At 43.7% G+C, this 22,644-nt stretch overlaps 1 protein-coding gene across 7 annotated transcripts in view; it reads left to right on the plus strand.

Moving 5' to 3' along the window:
• PACSIN2 (protein kinase C and casein kinase substrate in neurons 2) overlaps positions 1-21,060 on the plus strand; it is a 909,220-nt gene extending 888,160 nt beyond the window's left edge. For all 7 annotated transcript variants that reach the window (XM_069628223.1, XM_069628220.1, XM_069628219.1 and 4 more), the window contains one exon: positions 9,371-21,060. In XM_069628223.1, coding sequence (XP_069484324.1) covers positions 9,371-9,483 — 113 coding nt within the window. In that variant the 3' untranslated portion in view covers positions 9,484-21,060. The remainder of the gene's footprint in view (positions 1-9,370) is intronic.
• The last annotated feature ends 1,584 nt before the right edge of the window (positions 21,061-22,644 follow it).

The raw sequence follows: 22,644 nt of genomic DNA on the forward strand, positions 1-22,644 counted from the left end.
AAACACTGTAACTAATATACAACTTAATGTTTTAGCAACAATTGGACAAGGTAACTCAGTAACAGATGACCAACTGAACCACTTTACTTTCCTCTACAGGCAAAGCGTTTGACTACTGTTCTATGTGAGATGATCATATGAACAGACAACCTAGTAGATGAGCTGCTGTCTATCCATCACTTTAAGGCTAATGAAGGTTAGTTGTACAAGTATTACATATTAAGCTATACTTTAGCCAGCCTGAATTTTGGAGCTGTGGCTCATGCCTAAACTTGGCCGCCAGATAATCCTGTAAAATGAGTTCTGTTTAGAAGTGTTGAATAATCAAAATGTTTATTTAGACTTTTAAGATAATCCAGGACCCAATTAGGGTTTAGTATATGCAAGGAAGCCTGCCTATGTTTAATCCTCAAACGTTAACATATTATACTTACCTGATCAAGACATCTGGACTTTAATTTGGCATAAGTTAATGAGAACCACTTGAGAGAATAGAAGCTTCAATGATGAAACCACAATATTAGACAGTTGATATGAATCTAAGAACAAATGAGGGATACAATAGAAATAAAAAAGTTGTAGATACAGTACCAATGATGAGGTTTATAAATTGAAGGAGATGTAACCAAAGTATGAAAACTATTATGTACAATCAAAGTATTATGAGTGACAATGTATTTGATTTTATAGAATCAAGATTACGTTACCAGTAATTGTATGTTTTTTAAATTTTTTCTAGATGTATATTGAATTTATAACTTGCCCCTGAAGAATAGAACATTCTCGAAACACGTTGGATTATATGAATATTAAAAATGTTTACATTAAAATTAATAGATGGCTATCTTGGTTTTCTGACATTAACAAAACTTGATTATGAATATATGTTTATAAAAGGACATTGTGAAAGGGGTACTATACTTTTACAAAATGTATGCTAAGCTTTTGGGCTCACGTATTGCACTATTGAAAGTGTGCAGGGGAGAGGAGTTCCCTAACTGGGAACTTTTCTTTGTTTTACTGAGGAGATCTTCCGCAGGAGGGTGCATCCCCAAGTGGATCTGTTTGCCTCACGGAACAACAGGAAATACCAGCAGTTCGCTTCCTTGCAGGGGCAGGGCCCCGGGTCCCTGGGCAACGCATTCCAGTTACGGTGGAACGACATGATGGCATACGCCTTCCCGCCCACACCCCTGGTTCACAGGGTGATCTGCAAGATAAAGGAATCCCAACACCTCGGCATCATTTTGATAGTTCCATGGTGGCCGGCGAGACTGTGGTTCTCCGAGCTACTCAGCCTATCGGACAGGCCACCCATTCACCTCCCGCTGTGCCCGGCTCCTCTCCTGGCCCAGCAGGGGGGCAGGGTACTCCACCCCACTCCTCACAAACTAGCCCTCGCAGCGTGGTTCCTGAGCAGATCACGTTGAAACACTTGAACCTGTCTCAAGCTAACCTAGCGGTCATCCAGGGCGCTAGAAGGAAGGCTACTACGAGCCAATATAGGAGTAAATGGTCTGGATTCTGTCATTGGGCTGACTCTAAGGGGCTCAACCCTAGTAGGTGCACCTTGGACTATGTGCTGTCCTTCTCAGCACACCTCGCCCACGTACAGGTGGACACATGCCACACCTATCTGGCAGCCATAGGGGCTTACAGGAATTTGGAAGAGGGCCTCTTCTCTTCCAACCCGTTGCTCAAGCGCCATCTGGTGGGCCTCAACAGATTCTATCCGCCTATAAAGAAACCTCACACTGCATGGGACCTCAATGTTGTGTTAGGCACCTTGGCTCACAAACATTTCGAGGCAATGGCGTCCTTGGATATCAGGCTGGTCCACATAATGACAGCTCTACTCGTGGGCATCACCTCTGCTCGCAGAGTCAGCAAGATTCAGGCTCTGGTGACATCAGAGCCCTACACCACTTTTCACAAGGACAAGGTGGTCCTGCGAGTACACCTTGCGTTCCTACCCAAGGGGGCCACCTCCTTCCATCTCAACGGGGAGATAGTCTTACCCACGTTCTTTGCCGACCACAAGAATGAGCCTCAGAGGGTCTTGCACTGTCTTGACGTCAGACGCGCTCTGAAATACGACCTGGACAGGACCAAGGACCTCTGCAAGTCGGACGCCCTGTTTGTCACTTTCGGTGGGTCAAGACCCGGTTATCAGGCTTCTAAGGCCTCCATAGCAAGGTGGATGGTCCCGGCCATCAAGAAGGCTTATGAGGGGCAGCCCAAGCCAGTGCCAGATAACTTGCATGCCCATGCGGTCAGAGCCAAGGCCACAGCCATCGCATTCCAATGGCATGTGAGGCTACCTGGCCCACCCCTTCGTCTTTCTGTAAGCACTACTGTTTGGACGCCGCCTCTAGGTCAGATGCGGCTTTCAGGCAGGCGGTTCTAAGAAACCTGTTTTCGAAGGGATTTTGTCCTCCGACGTATTCCTTATCTTTGATAATAATACGTTTCCAGCTTGCTGGCCTCGGAAATTTTTTCTGTAGAGGGCGCTGCACGTCGACGTCCGCTGAGTCGATGTCCCTCGATGGCCATCGTATCAGCGCCGACGTCACCCTGCCCATAAATAGCCACGCGCTGCGTCCGTTGCTCAGTTCCGTTTTTTCCGCGCTTCGTGGGGCCTCGGAACGTTGTTGCTCAGTTCAGTCAGGATAACCCTCTATATCTACTCGAATAAATACCAACTCGTTCTCGATGGCATCTTCATCGGAACCGACAACGCCGCGATCCAGCTTCAAGAAATGTCGAGACTGCGGTAAATAAATGTCGATAACGGATCCACACAGGATCTGCTTGTGGTGCTTGGGAGCCGAGCACCATTGTTCGGAGTGTGAGGACTGCATGTCCATGACGGCGAAAGCCTTGAAGGAGCGGAAGGGGAAGCTCGAGAGAGGTAAGTCAGTCAAAACCTCCTCGAAGGTTTCTTCGGCTGAGTCGAGGCATTCGTCTCCTCACCGTCAAAAACATTCCCATTCTAGATCTCAAAGTAGCTCCCACCATTCGTCGAGATGAAGACACTCAAAAAAGAGACTCGAAGATCCCCTTCATCGTCGTCTTCTGTTTCCCCAGAAAGGGTCTCCTGTCCCACAAAACACAGCTCTCAGGCTGAGTGGGAGGAATTCAGAAAGAAAATGTTAAGCGTCTTCGAGAAAGCGGCCTCGACCCCCTCGAAGACAGCTGAGGGTGATAGCCCGGGTGAAAAACCCAAAAAATCAAAACGCTGCGAGTCGCTACACCCGGCGAAACATTCCACCCGAGAGCGCCACAAACCATCAGGTAAGAAGGCACCATCTTCGACGCCGTCGTCGAAGATTCCTTCGACGCATGGATCGGCGCCATCAACGCCGTTGTCGAAGGATTCTTCGACGCATCGGTCGATCAACTCGACGCCATCGTCGATGCCGGCATCGACTCCAATGAAAGAGAAGACCAAGGCTACTCCACAGCCAAGGGTGGTTCCAAGGGCCTCCGGCACGACGCCAAGACCGTCGTCGACATCCTTGAGTAGGATCCCGATCCTCTCGAGTTCTTCGAGACCTCTTCCAGTTTTCTCGGCGCCTTCGAAGCCGGTCACATCGGCGTCGACGACATCGACGTTTTCTCGCCCAATAATGATGAGTTTGGCTCCTTCTGCCTTAGAGATGGGTTTTACACCATTTCAGAGGTCAGAGTACCCTGGACTATCTTCAATTTATGAAGAGGGGGAAGATTCTGACCAGGAAACATTTGGGTTGCAGAGGACCACAGTGCCTATTTCAGAGGATTTCACCTCTGAGGAAAGAAGGTTGAAGGACCTACAGGAGTCACTACATGAGGCAAGTGGGCTGGACACTTCCCCAGAAGTGGAATTTGTTAAGCCAGACCCAGGGGAACATGCCGAAACACCCTATAGAACCCTTATGGCAAGAATTATTGAATTTATGGGTTGGTCTGCGCCTTCGCCTGTTTTTCAACAGGATGACCTGACAGACATATTAGACAAAGGTCCACAGGAGGACCCTGTGCTCCCCTTCCATGCAGCCTTACAAAGGAAAATTACATCTAATTGGGAAACTCCTGAAGTTATCCCTGCGGTCAATAAAAGATTGTCAGCCAAGTATAGGGTAGCGGCTGCTGACCCTGAATACTTATAAAAACACCCGACTCCAGAGAGACTGGTGGTCCAAGCGGCAACTTCATCTAGCAGTAGGACCGCTTACCCTACTGTCCCACAGGATAGAGATGACAAGAGGTACAATTCTATGGCGAAGAAAGTCTTCTCTGCTTGTAGTATGGCGTTGAAGTCCATCAACGCCACCTGTACGCTCGTCAGGTTCAGTCACACTGGGAGTGTGCTTCATCAGCGGCTGACTGCATACCCGAAGGAAAGGAAAAGGAAGCCTTCCTTAACATTATTAAAGATGGCAAAGATGCCATGTGCGAATCACTTCAAACTAGCATTGGTTCCGCTGACAGTATCAGCAGTGCCATGGCGGCAAGTACAACAATCCGCAGGCAGGTGTGGTTGCGAAAGTCTGGCTTTGCTCCAGATGTACAGGCCAGACTTTTGAATATGCCCTTTGACGGCTCTTCGTTATTTGGAAAGAAGGCTGATGACAGTCTGGATAAGTTGCAGACATCTAAAGCAGCGGCAAAATAGTTAGGAGCTGCAATCCGCCAAACTCCTTTTCGCCCCTCAGGAACCTCTGGAAGAGGAAAGTCCTTTCGCTATTATTCCGCATTTGGGAAAGGCAGAGGACAGCCGGCTCAAAGAGGCCAAAGAAGACCTACCCGAGGTGGACGAATCAGAAGTACTAAAGCCGCAGCAGCAGCAGGTGCCTCTTTACCCTCGGCATCTGCATCAGCCGCCCCCAAACCACTCTGAGGCCTCTCCACAAAAAACACTCTCTCAGATCCTTCAGGCCCTCCAGCTCCAGGACTGGCTGGTATCTCTGGACCTCCAGGATGCTTATTTCCATGTGCCAACCCATCTCAAACACAGGAAATACCTGAGGTTCGCAATTGGCGACTCTCATTATCAATTTAGAGTTCTGCCATTTGGGCTGACCTCTGCCCCGAGGGTCTTCACCAAGCTAATGTCGGTAGTGGCTGCAAGTCTAAGGAGTGAAGGGATCCACTTCTACCCCTACCTGGACGATTGGCTGATCAGAGCTGTATCTTCGGAACAAGCTCAGATCCAGCTAGATTGTCTGCCACTTCCTTCACAAACTGGGCTTCTCCCTCAATTTAAAGAAGTCACAGATGATACCATCACATAGACTCCAGTTCATCGGAGCGGTCCTGGACACTTCCCTGGGAAAAGCCTCGCCACCAGAGGTCAGGGCTCAAGATATTCTGCAGATGGTCAACAAATTTCAAAATGCCCAACATCTCCCAGCCTTCGACTTTTTGAGATTGCTAGGCCTCATGGCATCCTGCATCTTCCTTGTGCCAGAGGCTCGCCTGAGAATGAGATCTCTCCAGTGGGCACTAAGAACCCAGTGGTCACAATACTCAGGAAGAATGACAGATCTCCTCCGGATTCCGGACGAAGTAGCTCACTACCTTCAATGGTGGGCCTATCCAGAGAACATCTTGAAAGGAGAACTGTTTTGGCAACCATGGTCGGAGATAACAGTAGTCACAGACTCCTCACTCACGGGGTGGGGAGCCCATGCCAACGACTTGACCATCAGCGGTCGTTGGTCTCCATCGGAGTCCAGACTACACATCAACCTATTAGAGCTGAGAGCGATCAGACTAGCTCTGAATGCTTTCCTGCCATCTGTACAGGGGAAACATGTCCTGATAATGACGGACAACACGGTGGACATGCACTACCTCAACAAAAGAGGAGGCATAGGATCACTGCCACTGTGCAGAGAGGCAATCCAGCTCTGGTTTTGGGCAATTCGGATCTTCGCCCTTTGGGGAACCCCTCAGGTGGATCTGTTCGCCACAAGCACCAACAGGAAGTGCGATCTGTTCTGTTCAAGGGAATTTCCCCCGAGAGGAGCTCTAGGGGACGCGTTCGTAGTGGATTGGGAGTTTCCACTCCTTTACGCGTTTCCACCAGTCCCTGTTATTCCTTAAATGATCAGGAGGTTGAGAAGATTCTGAAAAACCATGATCCTAATTGCCCCGGACTGGGCCAGGAGAACGTGGTACCCGGACCTTCTAGATATGTCCATCTGCCCTCCAATTCGTCTTCCACACAGGGAGAATCTTCTCTCGCAGAAGGGAGGTCAGGTTCTCCATCCAGACACCAGAACCCTCAACCTTCACGCTTGGCTTCTGAAAGGGTGAGGTACAAGGATTGGGATCTCCCTGATGACGTCATGGAGGTGTTGCTTTCGGCCAGAAGGCCAGCAACAAAGTCTTTATACCGCTGCCGTTGTAACAAATTTTGCAGCTGGTGTAGGGAAGAGAATATCGACCCTGCAGTGTTATCGTTTCTACTCTACTTGGCAAACTCAGGCCTTCAAGTTGGCACTGTAAAAGGCTATCTCGCAGCGCTTTCTATCTTCAAGCGCACTGCGGAGGAACCATTGTATTTCAAACTACCTCTAGGGATTCAATTTCTCAAGGGATTAACTAATGTTTATCCTCCAAAACCATTCCAGGTTCCCTTATGGGACTTAAATTTCGTCTTAAACTTCCTAATGGGCACTCCATTCGAACCACTTCACTCTTGTTCGCTGAGATTTCTCACGCTTAAAACTGTCCTATTGGTAGCACTAACATCTGCTAGGAGGGTGAGCGAGCTACAAGCTCTCTCCTGTAAACCCCACACACAATTTTCCACAAGGACTAAGTTGTCCTACAGGTGAAGCCTAATTTCCTCCCAAAGGTGGTTTCTGAATTTCATATTACTCAGAAAATTACCTTACCTTCGTTCTACCCTCCTCCCCATCCGGGGAAAGAGGAAGAAAGACTACATAGGCTGGACCCAAGGCGAGCTCTCAGCTTTTACATCCGCAGAATGGCTAGGATCAGGCAAGCAGACCAACTGTTTGTAGGATACTCGGGTCACAAGTTGGGACTACCCATAACAAAACAAACCATTTCCAGGTGGATTATTTTGGCCTTTCTGGAATGTTACAAACTGGCACGGAACGAGCCACCCCAAAATCTTAGGGCTCATTCAACCAGGGGTATCGCAGACTCTTTGGCTCTTCAAAGAGGGGTACCGGTCCGGTCCGAGACATATGTGCGGCTGCCACATGGTCGTCCGAACATACATTCACAAAATTTTACAACCTGGATTCCCCCACTAGTCAAGAGACCAGATTTGGCAAGGCCGTATTACATTCGGTCCATCCCTAAAGGGATACATAACATTACATCCACCTCCAATTACATGCCACTGCTATGGGAGTCTATCAAAGATGAGGAATACGTCGGAGGACACAATCCCTTCGAAAGAACGTTACAAGGTAAGAAGTAACTTGTTCTTCTTAAGGAGAGTCTCCTCTTCACCCTAGGGCTACATTCAGTTGTAATCGCCCATACAGTATGGAGGAAAGGGGATGGGATGTAAGAGTAATTAATAGTTACTCAATGTAGTGACTAACATACTCTTAGTCCATAGTCCCCTTTCCTCCATACGTCCCACCATCCACCCCCTAATTATACTGGTGTCATTAGGCAATTCTGTCGACACGTCAATGGAGATTGAGGAGTGGCGCTTCTGGATGGAGTCAGGCGACCGCATGCTCCCGGGGCGCACCTCTAAATTTAAAGGGAACCAGATTTTTCTTCTAGTGAAAAAGGGTTCCGTCTCCCGTCCCACGCGAGGGACGCCGATAGAGTATGGAGGAAAGGGGACTATGGACTAAAAGTACGTTAGTCACTACTGTCAGTAACTATTCATTTAAAAGGAAGAGACCGTTGCCATAAGTAAGCTGTTTCAAAGCCATCTGGACAGAGGGTGAGGCCCCTAAAAGGGCAAAGTGAGGGTGTTTGCTAGAGCCACATCAGGCGTCCAGTGCATGTTGCTTGATGTCCCTATGTCTTGACAAGTGACATAATTAGGCAAGAATTCTGAATCGTAAGTCTTAAAAGCAACAGTGCAACAACTGTCCCTTCGTGATCAACCATGTGTTCAGCATCCAATGTTGTCTTCAATGTCATTAGTAACTACACAGCCCCAAAGGCCCCCACATAAATTCTATTCCTCACCTACACACCCTCATCCAGTCTTCTGCTAAGGTGTATATTACTACTAGAAATCTTACATATACATTTTCCCGTTATTGATAATTGAGCTTATCAGTAGTCACCATCACACGAGAAGCTCACCTTTTTGAGTCACGCAAAAAACTTCATTGAAACCATGATTAATGCAAATAGTGCACACTTATCAAATCTGCTCCAACTTTCCTTCAGCCATTACAGCAGTCTTTACACATAATACAGATTTCCTACTGTTGTTCTTTGACTTTTCATGCACTTGCTCAGAATTTCTCAACCACTACACATCTTAAACTGAGAGACAATCCAATTCTCTCTCCTCAAGCCTAGTTTGTATTGCATCATTAATCTCGAAACCCACTTCGGCCCAGGCAAGCAACATCACACCCACACCTTCCTTCACAAACTTTACTCCTGTAACAAATGATGACATTCTCGCCCTAGTTGGCAGCAAGGTATCAACCTTGAACCTGCATACCCATGTCTCACGTCAAGGCCGCCATGTCCTTGCTCAACTTATCTACTCCATCATTAGCCTCTCCCTAATATGGCACGTCAACCCATTTCTGAAAGAAGCATTTTCACTTGCATATACAGTGAGCTGTTGGAAAAATTGCAGGTAAGCTAACTTCATCTTTGCCAGAGTAATTGTGCAAATATCCCAATTTTAAGTTTTGCAGTATTCTTAAGATATGAAATTAATATTAATCGCACAATTGTCTTTCTAAATGCTGTGAACTCAAAACTCTTGTAAGTAGGGTTTCAGATTGGCTTCACCAAAACTAGGTCATACATTGTTACAGGCACCAGTGCACACCTTCTCATTTTGTTGAAAATGAGTAATGGCTCCAGACACATCCTAACTACTGAAATAATTCTGTCACATTTGTATTTTATACAATATTTTATTTTGCTGTTATCTACACCGTTTATTGTATTATATGCATGTGTTCCATGCACCTACTCTGCCCGTGCACTTGTATCGTTCTGAAATTCAAGGGCTCTGAATGACTGTTGTTTCCCCCCACCCCCTTTGTTCCCTCCCTCCTTGAGTGCTTTGAAACGCTTGCCTTGTGAATAGGCACTTTACAAATAAACAATACCATTACTTTGTATACCTTGTTTAACCCAGAATAAAACGATAGTGATGATGTTATTAATGATATGTTTCTTTTTGCAGGAGAAGAATTCATGAAAATTGAAGATGAAGATGAGCAAGGCTGGTGCAAAGGGCGGTTGGCTGCAGGGCAGGTTGGGTTATACCCAGCAAACTACGTGGAAGCAATCCAGTGACATAGGAAGAACTGACTCAATGTGCGCAACAATACTGTGGTTCTAATACTGTTCAGTGGGAGGGAAAAGCAAGGTGTAAAGTGTACATATTTCTTTGAGATAACACAATTATGGCTTTTTTCAACATTGTCTGGATGCTGTGGAAGACATAGTAGAAACCGATCACTTGGATATGAATTAGTGGATTCTTCGCAGCACAGATATGAAGATCTCATTTGGTGATGCAGCACAGGACCTTCTGAAAGGCTCCTCTTTGCTTGGTTCATCATAGCCTGCCTTCCTCATTGAGGACTTGTTAAAATTGTTTGTTCTTTTGACCCACCCTTTGTGGGTTGTGCCTTACTTTGAACTTTGTTTAATCACACAGAAATATTTAAGCAGCACTTGTTAATTTTGATTTTGAAAGACAAATATTTCAAGTGCCATTATTCAACTTGTTCATATTCTTTGCAACCTTTCTGAAGGGACGTGTGCACCGCTGCCCTTTTTAAAAGCTAATTTTAAAAACAGTTGCCAAATGCCTTTTTTCCTCAAGACTTTTATTATGCAATGGAGTGCAAGCTGTAAAATGTCTGCCCTCTTTTACTGTTGAACCTTTCCATGCATTTGCAATGGATAACATTTAAGTGTATAGAAAGTATTGTATTTAATTGAGAATGTCTGTTACAAAGGGTTGTTTGTAGCATGGACACCTTCAAAACATCACTTTGTTTTTATTGTAAATGCAGATTTTGCCTATTTTGTTTTACATTAAACATGATTTTTTAATTGATGATTGAGGGCCCTCTCCTCCTAAAACGACTGAATATCAAGACTGAAAGCCATTTTGTTACACTGAAGCTTGATATTTATTTATTTAGAAATTAAAGGATGTGGTGACATTCATGTTAATGCTGCTTTCATATATTTAGATGCACCATTCAACATCCTATTCACTCAGATTAATGAGGTGTCCTTCAAGTGCAGGAGAGACTAGAGTATATCTTTCAAATTGCAGGCACGAAGACAAATTCAGCCAGTGCTGGTGGTAGCAAGTTCTTTGTTTTCCATTTAAGGCCATAAGCCTTTAATCACACCGCTAATATAAGCCATTACTTTTGCCCTATTTATACAGGTGCCTCGGTGACCTTTTTTTGTGACTGATTTTCCTACTGCCCGATAACTTTCACACATGTTCCTGTGCTTGCTTTTGCTGTATGTCTCTATATTCATGAAATGGCACTATGCACTGGTGGTCAGACATTGAGGACCTGTGCCCCCCAGCAGTTGAAATATTTTGGTGAAAGTAAGCAAAAGGTGTGTGGATGACTTCTATCATAGGACGTTGATCTTTTCTCTGTGGACACTCCCTATTGACTTAGGGAGGACTCTTTCAGAGGGCAAATTGAAACCATCTTGCTGGGGGAAGGGTGCCACAGTTGACCATATCCAACACTGATTATCCCACTCCCACATCATGACGCCTGGTGGCAACCTTGCAGTGTAACATGCAAACTCCGTCTGTGGTGCCAGCGTTGTCAGACAATCTTCTCTTGTCTGAGGCACTATTGTAGCCAAATCCAACCCAATACGCTAGTAGAAAGGTTCTGCAGCATTGGTGTCATTACTATGTAACCCTTGGGTAACCAAGATGCACGTTGTTGTGTTTGGACCATACCAAACACCTGCCAGCTAGGCCCCCGAGTTATTGCTATAAGTGCTACATGTGTGTTTTTGTACTAGAAGATTGTGGCTCTACCGATTATGCAAAGAACCTGCCAGTTAAAAAGAAGGCAGCTGGCAGTAGAGTCTGGTCCTGTGGTTCTGTATCAAATGCCACAGAGAGCCCCTCCCGATGTTTTCTGGCCTACTGGCCACTATGTCTCCATATCTTCAATCCTTGAGCAACTGATCCAATATGATTTCTGGGTGGGCTGAGGTGAGCTGGAATGCCCTGCCCCCCTCTGTATTCTTCAAGGGGTAGGATGCCATGAATTTCCAATGTGAAATTACCCTCATTGACACATTGCACTCTCTCCGTAAGACCAGGGATTAACAGCGATAGCAAGACCCGGACAAAGTTGTTTCGTGAGGCCTCAACCCGTCTCAGTGGCTACCTGCACATCGGACTGCTAAGCCTTCTCAGCTGTTGCTTTCATAGGTGTCTGTTCATCTCCCACATTAGCCTCACCGTGAAATTATGATACTGGTGCTTTCAACACTTAAGGCATGCTTTACACTTTTTATATGCATGTAATTTAGGCCCCGACAGACCTCTTTTAGATGCAATACCTCGAATTTGCTAACCAGCTTAATCCTCTGGTTCCCTGTATGAAACATAAAACTGCTAGAAGCATTACACATATTTATCAAGTTATTGTGAATTTGTTCTTCAAAGACTTAATCTCTCAGATGGCGCCAAAACCCACTCTTCCACAGTTTCCCTCTCCAGTCCCTACAGGAGTGGGGTACTCCTCTTCGGGGGAGGCATAAGGGCCAGTGCTAGGACCCTCCCATTTCTCTGGCTGGGCATTGACTTGTCCCTTCTTTTCGCTCATGGATACTGGATTTCACTTGTGACAAGCAATTAAAAAGCAGGAGTACTTCCTTTGTCCTTATCCCTACAGACACGGTCCTGACTAGTTACAATCAGTAAATGTGAAAATAAATGGCTACATTCAAACGGGACTTCCCAGGTTATCTGCAGTGAGAATTTGCCAGGAGATTAGCAGATGTTAAGTGGGTAACTTACTTAGCTCAGCTTATGATCTGGTTGAGACTGGGCACTAGAGCACACCCAAGCATGGCTCCACTTTCTAACAATGTAAGCATACATTGTATGTTACTGTTCCTGTTAACTATGGATGATGTTGTCACACAATATAAACTGGCGTAATTGCCTCAAAATCATTGTCCGCTAGTTAATGCCTCCCCTAAAAATCTCCCCAGAACAGGGTGCTGATGTGGCTTTTAGTTTCGAGCCAGTGCTCTGCATTGTATAATTTCTGTTCCAGTCATTGTGTAAGATGAGCATCCTTGAGCGGCCTGATGATTTACTACCAAAGCTGCTTCAAGGTGTTTATAGCCTCTGCTGCCTCCACTGGAAAAAAAAAGATCCCCAGATGTATCTTTTGCTACACAAAGGATACATTAACATAGCATTAAGCAACAGTATTGCACAGCCTGTCGCCAGTGATCTGGGACCAAAACACACTACTGTGGTTAGGGTTGTAAACAGAATGTCACTGTTTCAACTGGCTTTGAGGGGTGTTGCACAGGACCCCTGAGTTCTGCCTGCAGATATGCATAGTTTCAGCTACAACCTACTACTCGCACCACTCACAACGTGCATGTGGTCTCCCCTAAACTGTTGAACAAAATCTGGAAGTTCCTGCTATTGAGTAGCAAAGATCATTTTCCAACTAAAGAAATCTAGCAAGTATTCTGGACAATGTAAGGTTTGTCAACATCCCAGAACATGACTAGCTCTAATGGATCTGTGGATGAAGTAGAGATTCCGTCTCTGTGCGTAAAGGGGCCTCCCGAAGTGCAGTGGCAGTGTCACCAAACAGGAATCCGAAAAGGTGCAAGTAGGCTACAGGTATAGATAATGGAACCTTTTTGGCTGGACATAGAAGATACTTAAGCACTATGTTCATAGAAATCACAGAGCCAAGGTAAGGTATCAAGGCTTGTAGTTTCTTTATAGTTCCCCAGGCAAAATGTCACAATATCAGGTTTTGTGATTTCGTCAATGGCCAAGATATGCCCTAAAAGCATATGTGTGTTCTTTACCACAGAACTACTCTTGTACTTCTAATTCTCAGCCCAAGTGCCGCCATCATCATTGCTTGTGGGGTTAGAATCTCAGGACACCTTCTCAATTGATCCCACAGACACCCTCCTCTTTGAAGACATCACAGCTACATGAGGGGCATTTCGATTACTGTGAAAGATTGGATCATTACATGAGGATGAGCTAGTGATCGGGTAGTGCTCGGGACACATGTCTGACACTACCCCCTCCTTAAGCTTCCTGTGTTTTAGGGAATTGGAGATGGAACTCAGTTGGAAGGCCACGGCCGTGTATTCGTCTCAATAATTCCCAGGTCCAGAAGGTTGGATCGGACCTGGAGGTTGCATCTGCGATTGGGGAGTGCTCTATGCAGAGTTTTCCATGGCAGAGAAGAACTGATCGTCAGTTGTGGGATATTTTTCGTATCTTAGAACTCTACCACAACAATTTATAATTATAAAGGTGTCCAAGCTCATCCATATGCATCTTTGCCAAAGGCGTGGCAGCGATTACCCATAACTGAACAACTGGGTGGTGAGAGCCCCCTAACGTAGGGTGCTCTGAAGTGATTAGAGGCTGTGCTGTCCCCTCTTTGTGAACACTACTACCTTTTGATGTCCCAGTGCCTATCTTTTGCAGGCCTGGCAAAACAACTTAATGACCTGAGTGTTACCTAACAGTAGATAGATTTGTAGCTTTTAAGGATATTTTTTGCTTTTTTTAATTGACATATTTAGTTTATTACAAACTTTTAAGTCACATACCTATACTAGTTCATTATTATCATAAAATCTGCCAAATCATAAAATCAATTGTGCAAGAGTGAACATACAACCATATGCTATAAATCTTGTATATCTTTCTGGCCATTAATCAGCTGTGGTCACATTCGTAATCCTTGTGGATCGTCCTTTTAACAGTGCAGAGAGATATTTTTATGTTTTAGCTGAAGGCCTTTCAAATGTTACGAGTGAGTATGTCATTCTTTTGTTTTGCCCTTCATATACAGCTTCCCACCAGTTCTTGGCGTTTAGCTCATATCTCTCATACATTACTCTGTATAGATTTATCGTTTGTACATCTCTTAGATTAGGACAAAATAGAGTTCGATGTTGCAGAGATTTGCTTGCCTCCCTGCAATATCTGCACATGGCACTATCTGCATTGTACCCATACCTCCTCAATACAACATTTGTGTGTAAGATGATTAACCGAAATCTTAAAAACAGGTTTCGGTATTTCCCATTGGGGAATCTTTGCAGGTATTATGGAGTCAGATTCGGGGCACCAAATATGTTCTTGGATAAAGTATGGAGAGTCGATTTTGACCTCTGCTCTTTTTTTCTCCAATCATCGGCTCAAAAGTTTCTTCACATGCATGGGGTTATTCAGCAGTGTTTCGGTCGTTGTGCCAAGGTTCTGTAAGATTGTGCTGCACTGGAGATGCCACATGTTCAAAACTGTCATTCACTTGTGGAGGTCATTTTGGCAAATTAATCTTTCGAAAAAGAGATAGTGCATTCCAGATGACTCTCCCATGTAGAGAGGTCAGAACTACTTCATAGCGAATGATTACTATGAGCAGGGATGGTGGTAGATATAACACTTTCTTCCAGAACCATCCCTCAAGATATTTCTAGATTGCATTCTTCAGACCCAAGCATGCCTCGGCTTCTTAGATGAGTCATTACTACCTTTTGATTGTAGTAATTAATTGTCGGCAGATGAGAAAACATTCAGAATTTTCACTCTTTCATTCTCCCATGAGAGGTTAGCAGCTTTGCTTTCCTTTTCAAACATTCCAACCACAGAGTCTCGCCTCTGCTTGTGTTTATGATACTGACAAGATATTTTATTTCTTTGGAAGGTTATAGGCATTTAACATTCAGCTAAAATGATTTTCCTTCTTTGATGTACCGGACCCAAATACCATTATCTCTGATTTTGATTCATTTATTTTCATAGAATTCTGGGCCATATATTCTTGAACAATGTTCAACTTTCTTTGCAACCCGATTGGTGTTTGATCTAATAGCACAAGATCGTCTGCGTAGAGCTGCCAGCCAATTTCTGTTCCGTTTATTCTCAGTGAGAAAGTGGGCCCTTTTGATAATGGTATTTTGATGTCTTGAATAAAGAAGTTCGAGCACTGAGGTGAGGGGACAGCCTTGTTCCAGCCCCTTAAAGGTCTGGATGGTTTGTGACAATGTCCCCCCTCTCCTGTTGTTACTCGTGCTTTTAGCAGATGAATTAGAAATGGATTTAGATTGCAGCCGACCTCTTCACAAAGCTGGTTTGTCGGTTATCAAAGCTGTTCGATTTTATGACCCATTTGTTGAAACGCTTTAATAAGAAAATAGCTCAAATATTCCCCAAAACATCTAGGAGCGCTATCGGTCGATAGTTTGATGGAACCATCCTATCTCCCTTTTTGAAGATCAAGATCATTAGAGCTGTTTTCCAAGATGTTGGGATTTGTCTGCTGGTTATAGTTTTCTGGAACAAAACCATGCAAATGTCAGCCCATTCTTCTGGTGCCTCTCTCATCACTGCATTAGTTGGGGCATACGGGCCTGGAGCACGAGAGTTGCTCACTCTTTGAATGGTCGATGCGATCTCATCCCTGTCTAACCCTATGTTCCATGAGTTGTCATTTGTGTCATTGCCGAGAGTGGTGAAGTCGGTATCCATTCAAACAATTTCATGAAGTGCCGAACCCAGATTTCTTCTGCAATTGGGTTCGCTTGGTGGACTATTTGCGATGGTTCCAGTTCATTTAGAATTTGCCACAATTCTTGCTGTTTTTTTTGCCTGAGAGCCTGTAGAATGTGCTTTGCGTCATTATGGATGATTATCATTTTGGATAATTTTATCCAATTCTTGTAAGTTTGTTTCCTTTTCCTTAACAAGTCCTCTTTGTTTGCCAATGTTTTTTTCCTCAAATTCCACAGATCTTTATTTAAGAGTTTATTTTCTGCTGCTACTTTGATATCATACATATGCATTTGTTTATGTATTGGAAATTAGCCTGTGGATTTGAATTCTCTAAAGGCTGTAAATCCTTTCACATAGTCTACTTCCTTGCCACTGTTCTCTTCCCAGGTTGACCAGGCTCTGGTTAGATTTGGAATTTAAAAATTTGGAATTCACAAGCGGTTTCTTCGCCTGTTACTTCAACTGTGTGGTTCTATCTCTTTCTATTTGCTTTTGGCAAAGTTTTGCATCATATGTGAACAGGATTTTTGTCACTGTGATTACTGTGGATCCCGTTCAAAGCTTAAATATCAGGCAAAAGATTCTTTGACACGAAGTAATAGTCCAATGTGGCCTGATGGGAGCCATTCCTCCAAGAGGGGAGTCCCGAAATGTTTCAGTTCGTTTGCCCGTTTAACATATGGAAGTCTCTATTGGACATTTCTTCCAGCCATTACATCCTTCTCTTGATCATTGTTGTGCATTCCACTCTGCTGCAGGTCACACAGTCGATGTTTAGATCTCCACAGATCACCACCTTTGGAGTATTGATGGTACTATGTGCTTTATCCACCCATTTCATAACTGTCTACAAAGAGGCAGCACTCTTCTGCTTCTGAATATAAGATATAACATGCGATTTGTGATCTCAGGTCATTAAAGAAGCAGCATGGTGCGTCAAAAGGACTATGGGCCTCATTCGAGCTGGTGTGAAATAGGCAGCTTTACCAAACAAATAGCTTACCATTACTTCCACTCAGTCCCATGGATTTACCAATGGATTATGAGTGGGAGTATTGCAATGTAATTCCCCATATTTTTTAAGTTCATCAGGATTTTTGTGGAATTACCTCAAGCAATAATTCGGATGAAAATTAGATGTGAAGCAGAGGATTCACTGCCAGTTTGTTTCTGGAGGTGAATCCTCCACTTTACCTCCAAAGCCTGAATACAACAGCGTGATAACAAGTGGCAGTAATTCAGTTATCGCAAATAAAGTGGTGTTAATGGAATTACTGCCACTTTTTCTACCACACCACTGAATTCCTAATGAGGTCCTATATGTGTTACACATTTGTAGTAGTGACACATAAACCTGTTTTAGGATGGACTTTATGTAATTGAAGCTCTCTTGGCACAGAATTCAAGAAAGTGATGGTCTGTCTTTTCTTATTCCTAATTGCAAGTGCATGATGCTAGATCTGAAACACTGACTAGTGGGGATCCACTGTCCCACCTGATGTACAAACTCTTCCACTACATTAGGCTCTTCAGAAAGTGGATGTAGAGCTGCACTGGGCCTCCCATGGATCCATCTTTATTTATCAACAGCAACAACCCTGCATACATAGTTGATTTCATTCTTTCTCTGATGTGGAGCAAGTGTCTGTCTACACCGTTTTTTACCAGTTTGATGTTGTTAACCAACAAACAATGGGATACTTTTTCCTCTCATCTATGTGTGTTGGCAGTGGAGCTTTAGATGTAGGTGTGTGGCAAGAATACAAAGTTCGCACCACCCATATAGCTGGTGTTCAGGCCCTGCAAGTCGATCTGCTCCACTCATTGACATATGCCACTCACAAGTGGGAACTGCAGGGCAATGTAGTAGGAATGCTTGCCCATTGTTGCAAGTACAGATCGCCTCGCTGTTAAGTGCTTGTTAGTATAGCACCTCTTCACCTCATCCTATCCTTGAAATCCTTAAAATAAACATGTTCTTGCGTGTTTGTAAGGGACCCTTTCTGTATGTTATCCATCTAGTGACCGTAATTTCCCAAATGGATGCACTGTGCCTTAAGATTCTTGTAGCCCAACAGTCGCATTTTCAGGCATACTGGATTTTGTATGCGGATCACATTTCCTTCTACTTAACAAAAGGTATTTGTCATTAATGGTGGGGGGCCTTAATGCTTGCTTTTAGTTGACTGGCCACCTTTTTAACTGCAGCTTTAGCTTTCGATTATATTGGGCTAGCTTAGGAAAATAGAAATTATGCAAACAGCCACACAAGTGTTCAGGCAACAATATAGGAAAAAGCAACTCACATTATGTAACTAGGCTCTAAGGAAAATGGTATTTCAATGTCTGGTTCTCCTCCTTTTCATTAGCAAAAGGGGCATCTGGGTTTTAACCGGTTTTGGCCAAAATGACCGAATAAAAAATACTGAATGCGTGGTTTGGTCGAAAAATCAGACGGCCGAATAGTTCAACCAAAGCATGCATTTGGTGCTGGGGGCTCTGGGGTGTCCCTTACAACCCCTGCTCACTATACGGTGCGCAGGGTTTGTCCAAATACTGCAGGGGTGTCCCCCGCAACCCCTGCTCGCTATACTACACAGTATAGTGAGCGGGGGTTGCGGGGGACACCTCTGAAGCTTACCCGACAAAAAGGAAAGGACCCTGCAGCGCCAGTTCCCGATCACGGAAGTGAAAGGGAACAGACGTTGCAGGGACCAGTGCAAGACGGAATGCAAGGTAAGTAGGGGGGGTGGTTAGGGGTGTGTTGGTAGGGGTTTGGGTAACTCAGTAATCTTCAGGGGAGAAAAGACTGAAGATTATTTTGAAAAAATAATCTTTGTTCGTTTCTCCCTCGAACATTTCTGTGTCGGCAAATCAACCCCAAATCTTTTAACCAATGCTTTGTGAACATTACGCATTGCGCATCGGGCTACTGCTTAGTTGGATGCTTTGGCATGTCTTTAGACACACGTTCCGTTTTCTTTTTAAGTAAGTACCTCCCACTGTTGAGGATTTTTGATGCTTTTAAATGTTCCCATTGGTCTGGAGAAATGCATCTGGGACAAAGGATTGAGTACTATCGCTTCCTGTAGTGACACATGTAATTCAACAATTCCTTGGTCCAGACTGCTGATCTATCATTTCCACTCTCTGGTCTATCAATCTTAAAATGTGCGTTGCTGGAGAGGAAACAAACTGAAATGGGAGGAAGCCATTGGGATATGATTGAAGTTGTCACCTATGCTCATGGAAATCTCAGGATGCACCCAGACTTAAAACATACGTTTTATGTTGTCTGTAAATAGATAAATAGGTCTCTGGTCCAATCCTGAACCCGGAGGGAGAACCCTTTAGCACAAGGAGCGGAAAAAGGTCTCTGGGATTTAGAATTGGGAATTAAATTTAGTGATTATTTTTGCTAAATAAGGAATGACTTGGTGTGCGTGTTCAAATGCACGTGTGGGTTGTTAAATGATATGTCGGAAATTTGTGACTCCCCAGTATTGTGAGATTTCACTCCCATAAGTTTGGCTTATTTTGGACAGTGAGTAACTTTGGCCCTACAGTCTGCAACAAACTGGTGAAACATTTACAAACTTAACAAAAAATGTTTGCCAACTTTGATTTGTATTGGTCAGGGCTGAGGGGGGGAGAGTTTTAGTTTTTGGTGGGCCCCCAAACATTCTAGATTTACACCCAGACAGATGAATCTGCCTCCAACCTTCCAATCAGAAAACAGTCCACAACAAACATGTGCTTTTCCCACCTCCATTCAACTCAATAAAGGATGCATACATGTTCTGCTGCCACGTTGAAACCCCAGATCTTTTGCATGTTGCCTGCTTGCACTTGATCAGAGCTAATCTGCTTCATGGGCCGGTTTTATTTTGAGTTCAGTATTAAACATGTTTTCCTTTCTCATCTCTCTTGCTAAAACTGTTATGCTCTTCTCTTTCTGAGAGAAGAGGGTCGCGTTTGTTGCTTCATGTCTTTCTATTCCAGCGTTCCTTTGTATCTGAGCAGCCTGTCTGCTTTCATATGAGCTTGCTTTATGATCATTACTGCAGGTTCTAAACAATCAAAGCTGCTTGAAAGCATTTCTCATCACATTCTCTACAGATGTGTTTCCTAATGGCTTTGTGGAAACCCTTAAGTGGCAATTGTTTTTGTGTTTTAAGATGAGCAATGGGCCTTTCTTCCCCAACTGTTGTGTAGGTTTAACTGACCTAAATCAACTAAGTGGAACTGAACATTGGGCCAGCAGTTGAACTCTACTTGTGGTTTTGTTTTGGACATTTGTATTTTGTCTGAAATGAAGTGACTTGTGTGTAGTTTAAAATGCAGATTCAAACCCAAACAAATTAATCCAAATGATGTCTTGGTTAATAAACACCCCCTCTTTTTTATTTTTTTATTTTCTGTAAACGATTGAAGACTAGCAATTAGGAGTGGGGATGGGGCGTAAGGAACAACCATGGGATCAAATTAGGGGGATATTTTCAGTAAGGCTAATTTAAAGTAGACTGTATGCTGTTAGCAATTGTAATGCAACTACTGGCAGGGGAAATCCAACGGTTGTTATCAGTGCATGTGCTTGTATCCCTAGAGAAACACTTTCACATACAAATAGAAAACCCAGTAAAGCATGTCTGTGTGGAACAAGGAATCTGTTGGATGCTGTTAAATATAATCCTATTTAAGTATGCATACAGATTGTACTAACAGTCCTCTGTACTTTTACCTGAAGTATTCTGTGATCGAAAAATATATTGTAATAGATTACCATGTGATGGATTCTCAGGGTAGTAATTGCAGATCACTTAAGGATCGGGTCTAGCCCCTTTGTGGATTTCTTTAGTGCAACACTGTTAAGTCTTCCTTGCACTCTAGCTGAAAATACTCTTTTTGTACATGCTGTTCAGAAAAGAGATATTGGTTTGTATAAACCATAAATATCACAGGATGGTGAAACTCTGTAAAACAAAAACAGAATGCCTGGATTTAAATTTAAATGAATGTTCTATGCAATGAGACCTGTCAGCAACTATTTAAAAATATCATTCCAAATATATTTTATTGAAATTAAAGAGTTGTGTTTTTTTTTGCCAAGTATGTTATTGAAACTCTAGTTTGCTGAGAAAAGCAAGTCCTATTTGAAATCATGATTGAAACTTGATGTGCAGTTGTATATTTGTGTTTGCTCCCCAAGGTAAGCATTCTGCAAAAATTGCTGATAATTGAACACTATTTCAGATGTATCCAAATTGTCTTCACATATAAACTGTATGTTTGTATTTCCCTTGTACGTAGGATTTAACTTATTTTAAAAGAATTCTGTTCAAATTCACAAGAAGATAGAGTAGATATGATTTTGGTTTGCGATTATTAGTTTATTTGTCTTTTTCACTGTCCTACTTATTGATAATGCTCTACTGAGTTTATTATTTTCCTTTAAGCAAGTTTTTTTCTTAAGCTAGTTTTTACCAATGATCTGTTTCTCTCCCCTTTCAACCATAGAATTCCAAAATTGTATTAATTTGTAAATGACCTACTTGGAAGGTTTTTATCAATCCATTAAACGCTATGGTTGGTGATTGTTTGCCAATATTGTATACCTCCTTGCAGTGCAATTTTGCTACTGCTATAGTTTGTGTAGACATTTGTTAGAGATTGTGATCATATTTGGAAATAATGTATTCAGAACCTAAATTCTTGGAAGGTTGTATTAGATTCCATAGATTGGGCATCATTCCTTCCATCGTCAATAGGCAAAAAAGGGCAAAACTGGTTTTAGTCAGACCTCTTGCTTTGTTCTGGAGAAGCTATGTTGTGCAAGAATTGAGCTATCTTTGGAAGTAATCAAGAGACTCCTTGCGCCCAGTCTTACTTTGAGTAAATCTGCTACTAGACTTTGAGTAATTCTTTAGATTAACCTTTCAGAAATTGAGCTTCCTTGATTTGTATAAGTATTATCTCACTGCACACTGGATCAAGGGAGAGATAGCCCACAGTTACATAAGCCATGAATGTTTTGGGTGATTTACTCAAGGGAGAGATATTCCCCGGTACATGGCACTAGGAGAAGGTCTGCCCCCAATGAGGTTTTGGATATGTGTATTTCTGTATACTTATACGTCCTTTTTCCTCCATCCTGTGGGTATCCCCCAGCATGGAGACGGTATCAGAACTTTTTGCAGCGAAAAATGTAGCTTCCCCTTTAAATTTATTATAGCACCTGGGGCGCAGCCTTGGGCATGGGAATGCCTTCCCAAGGCTCCGACCTTCGGCACCTCACCGCAGCCCCTTATTCCGCACGGACAGTGTCAGACCTGCCAGCTAGCGCAGAGACTTAAGCTTTGTGCTTGCTCCCTGTTTGTTTCAATTCTTATTTTACTTCCCTTTGGTTCCTCGCCTCCCCCGGCGCATGTCGGCCACAGGAGTATTCACGAGATGTGCCTCTTACGACCTGCTCATTCCTGGTCTTGGACACCCATGCACTCTGTCTTGTGTGTTTGGGGCCCGACCACCGCTGGCACTCATGTGCGGCCTGCAGCGCTCTCGGTCACAGGGCATTGAAGAATCGTTTGTCAAGGTGGAAGCAGAGATGTATTTACAACAACAGCGACTAGGCCCAGGGCGGCAGATTGCCAGAGGAGCAGCATTTTATTGCA

This window comes from Ambystoma mexicanum, chromosome 12, assembly GCF_040938575.1.
Source record: "Ambystoma mexicanum isolate Mex_15411 chromosome 12, UKY_AmexF1_1, whole genome shotgun sequence".
Taxonomy (NCBI): Eukaryota; Metazoa; Chordata; class Amphibia; order Caudata; family Ambystomatidae; genus Ambystoma; species Ambystoma mexicanum.